Genomic DNA, 8,120 nt, shown 5'->3' with positions numbered 1-8,120 from the left:
GAGAATTACCATTCCCAACAATTATATGACGAACAAAATAATTATTACTACGGATAGAGAGAGTACCTTGGTCCGAGGTAATATGAGACGAGGCGCCAGTATCCATATACCACTGATGATCCGGTGGGTTGAGTGTCATAGTGTGAAGGGCCGATTCAATATCCGTAGGAGCAAATTGAGATTGAGTGTCGGCAGTATATGCTTACTCGGAAGGGGGAGCTGATGAACGAGACATACCGGGAGGAGGACGTGGAGTCCAATGTGGTGCCGAATACCCCATCGTTGGATACGAGGAGGGTGGTATATACCACTGTTGTTGCTGCCATGGAGGGGGAGAAAACCATGGTGGTCGTGGCCAATATGAGAACCCACGACCACGGGATCCACGACCACCGCAGCCCCTATAGCTACGCCCACGACCACGTGTGCTACGCCCCCGGAATTCGAACCAATCAGGTTGTTGTTACATTGAAGAAAAGGACGGATTGGGCGACGGGGATGGAGTCGCCGATGTGGATTGAGTGAGTAAAACAGCGGGCGATGATGTAGATGGTAATGGAACCTGTTTGGCTTTAGGTGATTCCTCCAAGGTGAGCATACTACGAGCACGGAAAAAATCTGGAAAAGGATCGGATTATTGGATAATTGTAGCCACACCGTCATATGCCTCGGATAACCCTGCAACAAGTTGTAACACCAAAGTCTTTTCGGAAACCGGAGAGCCGACATTTGCAAGTTGATCGGCCAAAGATTTGAGTTGTTGACAATATGCCGAGACTAAAGTAAACTCGGACCTATGAATATGAGAAAACTGACTTTGGAGAAGAATGGCTCGTGAATGCTAATTGTCGTGAAACAATTGCTTAAGACGATCCCACGCCTTTTGAGCGGTAGAATTCGGTTCCAAAATAGTTTGAAGAAGATCGAAAGAAATCGTACCATAAATCCATTGTTGTACAATGGCATCAAGGCTTTTCCATAGAGCCGGATTAACTGAATCATCCCATGGTGGGATAATGTGATCAAGAACTTGAAACGCCATGGCATGGATCTTGAACAACTCGGCCCATGAAGCGTATTGAACTTTTTCTGTTTCTAACGTGATAGGGATGAAGGTTTTGATATTATTGACCGTAAGGGCCGGGTGAAAGGGTGTAGATGAAGAACCAGACATGGATGAAGAATCGACAACGGTAGTTGAACCAGTCATGGTATCGCATTGCCGATTAGAAGAGTTGGGAGGGAGGAGAATGTGTTTTCGGCTCTGATACCATAATAGAATAAATGGTTTGATTGCCTTTTCTCATTATCTCCCCACCTCAATATATAATACATAATAATGGATAACTACCAAATATAAAAGATAACTACCTAGATAAAGATCCTTATCTAAATCTAATAATAAGATTGGGGCAATCACGTTGCCCAAGAATTATTTTTCAATAATCATTGTGATGAACACATATTTTCTACGTTATTGATCATTCGGTATGATTAAAATTCATTCAAGATCTAAGGGTTCTATTTAGCAATAACGTAGGTTTGGTTGTGTGGTGTATACACTCGTATGAAGAGCAAGACCATGCTAAATTATAAGTCATGCAAGGAAGTTTTATGAAATGCTAGACCATGCTGAATTTTAAGGCATTATTTTGCCAAATTTTATGAAACTTTCTACTTGGTAGGTTTATGAAAGAGCACGACTTTGCTAATTTATGTAGTACAACCATGTTGGGATTTTTTTTTTCTAAAGAACATGGATGTAATTTATATAGACAACCGAAAATACTTCCAAAGCTAACTCCGAATGTCACTTCTTCTTGTTAGTTATATATATTAGAAAAAGTTTTGGAGGCAATGAAAACATAAAAAATTCTTATCATATGAAGATATATCGAAATCTGATTCAGACCTAGAACAAAGAGATTGTTTTGGATTTTCCAAAGTGAAATTTGCATATCCTAAGGTTGTAATAAGGTCGATTTACAATTTTATTTAAAAGAAGATTTGGTGAAGATAACACTTTGTTACTATTGGGTTTAATATGTAAAAGTACCATTGATGGGCACTATTGCTAATGACCAAGCTGCCGTCAGTGATGGATTAGTACTGAATGCCCCACCCCTATTGTTGAAGTATTTTACCTTGTGAGTTAACCCCAGATGATAGTGTATATGCACTTACAAGGTGGTTAACCTTCAAAGACATGATAGTAAGCATAAGGAAAGTAGATCAGGTGTCATGCTACAAGAAATCAAAGCTACAGCAACGACAAAAGTTGTCGCTAAAGGTTAAGAAGTTGTCCCAACTAACCTATATCGACAACAGTTGTCTCTATAGTTGTCGTCTTTGAAAGTTTGTTGTTGTAGCCTTATTGAGGCAACATAAGTTGTCGCTATACTTCACTACCTATGGAGACGCCATTGTCGTCGCTACAAGTTGTCGTCAATAGTATATATATTTGAGTAAATTAGAAATTTCGTCTATGTGGTTACTGAAAATTTTGGATTAGGTCCCTCAAAAGAAATAATTATATGTCTGGTCACCATGGTTTTAATTTTGTTATGGATTGCGTCCCATACCCGAACTCCACTAACTAGTGGTCCCTTAAGTCAGGGATAATATTGGTATAAAATATATATTTATTATATTAAATATTATATATATAATATAAATTAATGAAACATGAATCGTCCTTGTTAAATCCCCCACCTCGCATCAATCAAAGCGTCGACGACATCTCCCCTCCAGCTAACTCACGATCTCCGGCTACCCCTACCCAAGGACGGTGAAACCTTCCAGCCCCCTCTGGCTGACTCGACATCTCCTTCACTCTCGCCGTGTCTCTCCATTCTTGAACCTACCTATTCTTGAACCACCAAACTCCATTGTCTCTAGCAACAATGGTTTGTTTTAGTTTCGATCTTTTCTAGATTTCCATTTTTAAAAGACTACAATGGTTTGTTTTAAATTAAGTGCATATTTTTAACATGTGTCTGATCTTTAAGTATGAGTTGGAAATTAATGGCAACAAAAGACTAATTTGTTGGGTATGACATCGTGGAGGACCTAATTACGTGAGAATCATTAGAAGACACATAATATATCAGGGGAAGCCAAGATTTGGAATCTAGAAATAATCCATCAAAATTCGGTGTGATAGGTATTACTTATGGGACTGCCAAGTATGGAACAAAACCACATGAAAAGATTAACCGCAATTTCGACAAATGCATAAGTTTATTAGCATTCCGACTCTTGGGCAACGATGGTTTCATAGAGGAAATCGAGAGGCCCACCCAGTTAGTTACTGGAAACCACACTCTCGGAGTTTCACTTGAGACATTTTGCTGCTATGACTATGTATATGGTCAGGGACGAGCAACAGAGCTCAAGACTGAGTCTTATCCAGCTAGTGCTCCAGCTTGCTAAAATACACAAGTCATCGGTTATTGTTTAACCTCGTCATTGTCCTCCAAGGACACACTAGCAACAGTGGTGGGTTTGAGTTGTATTACGAGGATGGAGCTAGGTTTGGTTTGAGGCCATTATCGGTGATTGTTGGCTTCTGGTTTTGAACGATTTTTTGTTCAATTGACTCAAATTGAAGCGAATGGGCTAGGGAGAATGAATCAGAATCTACCGGCATCAAAGTCCGCCATTGAAGCACTTCCAACTATTGAAATTCATGAAACTCATATCTTGAATCTCATTGTGTTATTTTCAAAGACCCACTTGAATTAATTGAAATTTCTTGCAAGCATCTATATGATTCAGATTGCATTCTTCCATGGTTAACTTTAAGTGATTCTTCCTACGCATTCTTCCATTCCATGTTTGTTTCGATTTATAAGGAGATGTATATATATAATCATACAAATATAATATAATAATCATAAAATTTAAATTTTTTAAATAAAATAAAAATATATTAACTCACCATTAGTCATTGTTGTAGATATTTATAGCTACAAATTAGAATTCGCCACTATAGATATCATTATAACATCCACTTATCGAATGTGAACTATTGTTGAGAGAGAAAAATTTGATTCAGAGATTAGTGGGAAGAATCATCACCTGATCAACATATTTCAGCCAAGTGACTAGTGGATATCTATGGTAGGTGAGGAAGCCACTAACAAATGAGCAAACACTCAATAATAAGCACAAGCCTTGAAGTCTGTTAAATGAACATATGTCTTATTTAACAGACAAAAAGGACAAATGTACTCGATGACGAACATTGTAGGCGAATTCCACAAAAGGTAGGTGAGAATCCCAATTTCCGTCAAAGTCGATAACACACAATCGCAGCATGTCTTCAAGGGTTTGAATGGTCCGCTCACTCTGACCATCGGTTTGAGGATGGTAAGCTGTACTCAAATTTATTCTCGTGCCCAATTCTTTTTGCAAGCCGCCCCAGAAATGGGAGGTGAATCTACTATCTCGATTTGACACTATCGACAACGGTATACCGTGCCTCGAGACTACTTCATCGATGTATAACTTGGCAAGCTTGTCTATCGTCAATGATTCATGCATTGCTAGGAAATGAGCGCTCTTTGTCAGTCGGTCCACCACTACCCCTATCGTATCATGGCCCCTTAAGGTCTTCGGCAATTTGGTCACGAAATCCATCGTGATATGTTCCCATTTCCACTCGGGGACCTCCAAGGATTGAAGGCCACCATAAGGTCGTTGGTGCTCAGCTTTCACTTGCAAGCAAGTCACGCACCTCTCTACATAACATGCCACATCTAACTTCATAACCGGCCACCAATATGTCAGTTTCAAGTCCTGATACATCTTGGTGCTGCCTGGATGAATTGAGTATTTAGACTTGTGTGCGTCTTCTAGTAACAGTTCACGATTGCCTCCAGTCTTGGGTACCCATATACGCCCTTGAAAGAGCTTCAAGCCACGGCCATCCTCTGTCAACAGCATGCGTTGATTCATCATTACTTCACTCTAGAGATTTTCTTTCAGGAGCGCTTCAGATTGCGCGACCTTGATCCGATCAATCAGACTGGACATTATATCGATCCTGGTAAGCACAACTTTCGTCCCACTACCGTACTCTTTTCGGCTCAAAGCATCCGCTACTACATTTGCCTTACCCAGATGATATAGCAATTCACAATCGTAGTCCTTGAGCAGCTCAAGCCAACGTCGTTGCCTCATGTTTAGTTCTTTTTGATAAAAAATATACTTTAAATTCTTGTGATCCGTAAAAAGCGTGCACTTGGTACCATAAAGGTAATGGCGCCAAAGCTTTAAGGCGAACACCACCGTCGCTCACTCCAAATCGTGGGTAGGATAGTTCCTCTCATGATCTTTGAGTTGTCTTGAGGCATAGGCAATCACTTTTTCCCTTTGCATCAAGACACAACTGAACCCCATTTTCGAGGCATCACTAAAGACTACAAAGTCTTCGGACCCTTTCGGCAGGGAGAGAATCGGGGCTTCGTACAACTTCTTTTGGAGAGTTCTAAAGGCATGCTCTTGCTTCTCCGTCCAGATAAACTTCACATTCTTCCTGGTCAGAGCCGTTAAGGAGGAAGCAACTTTGGAGAAATCTTGGATAAATCTCCTATAGTATCCCGCCAGACCCAAGAAGCTACAGATTTCTAACGGACTCTTTGGTGGTTCCCAGCTCATCATCGCCTCAATCTTTGACGGGTCTACCTTCACCCCGTCTCGAGTGACAACACGACCCAAGAATTGAACCTCCTTCAACCAAAAGTCGCACTTGGAGAATTTTGCATACAACTTCTTCTTTCTTAGCATTTCGAGGACCTCCCGAAGATGTTGATCATGATCTGATTCGTCCTTGGAATAAATAAGTATGTCATCAATGAATACAATTACAGACTTGTCGAGGAATGGCCGGCAGACCCGATTCATCAAGTCCATAAATACTGCTGGCGCATTCGTCAAACCGAATGGCATGACCAAGAATTCATAGTGTCCATAACGTGTCCTAAAAGCTGTCTTTGCCATGTCATCTTCTTTCACACGAACTTGGTGGTACCCCGAGCGGAGATCGACCTTCGAGAAGCAACTTGCTCCCTGAAGTTGGTCGAAAAGGTCGTCGATCCTGGGGAAAGGATATTTGTTTTTTACAGTAGCCTTGTTGAGTCCTCGGTAGTCAATACACATCCTCCTGGTGCCGTCCTTCTTTTTTACAAATAAGATCGGAGCTCCCCACGGTGACGAACTCGGTCTAACGAATCCTTTCTCAAGAAGGTCTTGCAACTGAGACATCAATTCTTGCATCTCAGAAGGGGCCAGACAGTAAGGTGCTTTAGCAATTGGAGCGGTTCCCGAAATAAGGTCAATTTGGAACTCCACTTGTCTAATGGGTGGTAAACCGGGCAAGTCTTCCGGAAACACGTTTGGAAATTCTCTAACCACCTTCACGTCATCAATTTTCCTTAACTCTAGCTTGGTATCCAACACATACGCGATGAATGAGGAACATCCCTTAGCTAGGCACTTACGTGCCTTTGCCATGGATAAGAGTACTACATTCCCTTTCCTTCCTTCTCCATAAACTAGCACTGCGTCCCCGCTCGTCAAAGGAATTCGGATCAACTTTTTAGAGCATAAGATTTCCGCTTGGTTCTCAACTAGCCAATCCATCTCGATTATGATATCGAAACCGCCTATGGCCATGGGTATGAGGTCCACCCGAAATTCCTTTCCTTCAATCCCCAGAACACAACCTCTAACAATTTCGCGCACCAAAACTTGACTACCATTTGCTATCTCTATGATTAATGCATCTTCTAGTGTACTAGGTGGCGTATGCAAGTGTTGATAGAATGTAGTGGACACAAAGGAACATGAAGCACCCGTATCAAAAAGTACTTGAGCAGGTACGGAGTTAACAAGGAACTTACCCGACACTACTTCCGTCGACGCCTTAGCTTCTTCCTTCGACATCTGAAAGGCTCGACCGGTTGCTTTTGGGGCGCCTTCTTTTCTCCCTTGACTCCCACCTGTTTTCAACTTTTGGCAATCATTCTTGAAGTGGCCCGGTTCCTCGCATCCAAAACATATGGGTCCCTTGATTGGACACTCGTTTCGCGTGTGGCCTGCCTTCCCACACTTAAAGCATTTGGTGGGGGTAGAGTTGGTGCTACACGGGGCGTGATGTTTGCTGTGGCACTTGGGACACCATCTTGCCTCTTGTTTGGGATGGGCTCCGCGATTGTTGTTGCCAAAGTGGTTTGGCTTTTTGGATGGTGCGTAAGGCCCTTCCCACTTTCTCTTCTCACCACTCGACATTCTTTCTTCTTTTCCTTTAACATAAACCGATTCCAAGACCTTGGCTTCTTCGATTGAGTCCCTGAGGGTGGAAGCTCTTGAGTTCCTAACCATTACCATCATGTCTGCAGGTAGCCCTTTAAGGTAGGCTTTCATCTTATCTTTCTCCGTTGGGGCTACGTGTCCCACCAAGTGTAGCTTTTCCATAAAGAGTCGGGTGTAGTCCCTTACTGATAAATTTCCCTTTTTCAGGGTTCAGAATTCTTCTTCGATACGATCCATCTCCTGTTCATTGCAATATTCTTCCATTACTTTTTCCCTGAATGTGGTCCAACTCATCTTGGTCAATTCTGTAACCTCGATGGTCGAGATGACGATGTTCCACCAGGTAAGAGTTGTACCCCTTAGCATTTGAGAGCCAAACTTCACTTTTTTCCCTTCGTCACAGTCACAAGCCCGGAAGGCTTGCTCGATTTCCCGGAGCCAATTCATGCACGCCACAAAATCCTTCGACCCCATAAATTCCGGTGGCTTGTAACATAGGAAGGTCTTGCAAGAGCAAATTCTACCCATTTGTCTCACCTCAATCGTTGCTAGCTCCTGGGTTGGGATTCCATTTCCCGTGCCTCCGGACCCCCCATAGTTACATTCTCGGCAACTGCTTCATGTTTACGAGTATTACCGTCTCTGTCCTCCAAAAGCTTCATAAAGAACTCTTGTTGTTGGGCCATGGCCCTGTTCATGGCGTTCATCATAGTACCCATCATTCTTGATTCCGGGGTTTCTTCTTCCATTACGGGGTTAGAGGTGGCAAGGTCGGCCTGGGGAACGTGGTCATCTCCACCGCC

General features: G+C 42.3%; 1 protein-coding gene across 1 annotated transcript; it reads right to left on the bottom strand.

The window, feature by feature from the left end:
• Window positions 1–634: 634 nt before the first annotated feature.
• Window positions 635–1,210, bottom strand: LOC112503145. The gene is made up of 2 exons (XM_025107211.1): window positions 940–1,210; window positions 635–777 (listed from the first exon to the last, which is right to left on the bottom strand). The coding sequence occupies exons 1-2, from the start codon at window positions 1,208–1,210 to the stop codon at window positions 635–637; spliced, it is 414 nt and encodes a 137-aa protein (XP_024962979.1).
• Window positions 1,211–8,120: the final 6,910 nt, after the last annotated feature.

Source organism: Cynara cardunculus, unplaced genomic scaffold, assembly GCF_001531365.2.
Source record: "Cynara cardunculus var. scolymus isolate 2C unplaced genomic scaffold, CcrdV1 Un_Scaffold_2600, whole genome shotgun sequence".
NCBI lineage: Eukaryota > Viridiplantae > Streptophyta > Magnoliopsida > Asterales > Asteraceae > Cynara > Cynara cardunculus.
The sequence above is the reverse complement of the archived record's forward strand: the minus strand, read 5'-3'. Positions and strand labels throughout refer to the sequence as shown.

Coding starts and splice junctions, on each gene's coding strand:
- LOC112503145 (XM_025107211.1), bottom strand. CDS start 1,210: ATGACTGGTTCAACTACCGTTGTCGATTCTTCATCCATGTCTGGTTCT. Junction 778..939: donor TGTACAACAATGGATTTATG/GTACGATTTCTT, acceptor AGTTTACTTTAG/TCTCGGCATATTGTCAACAA.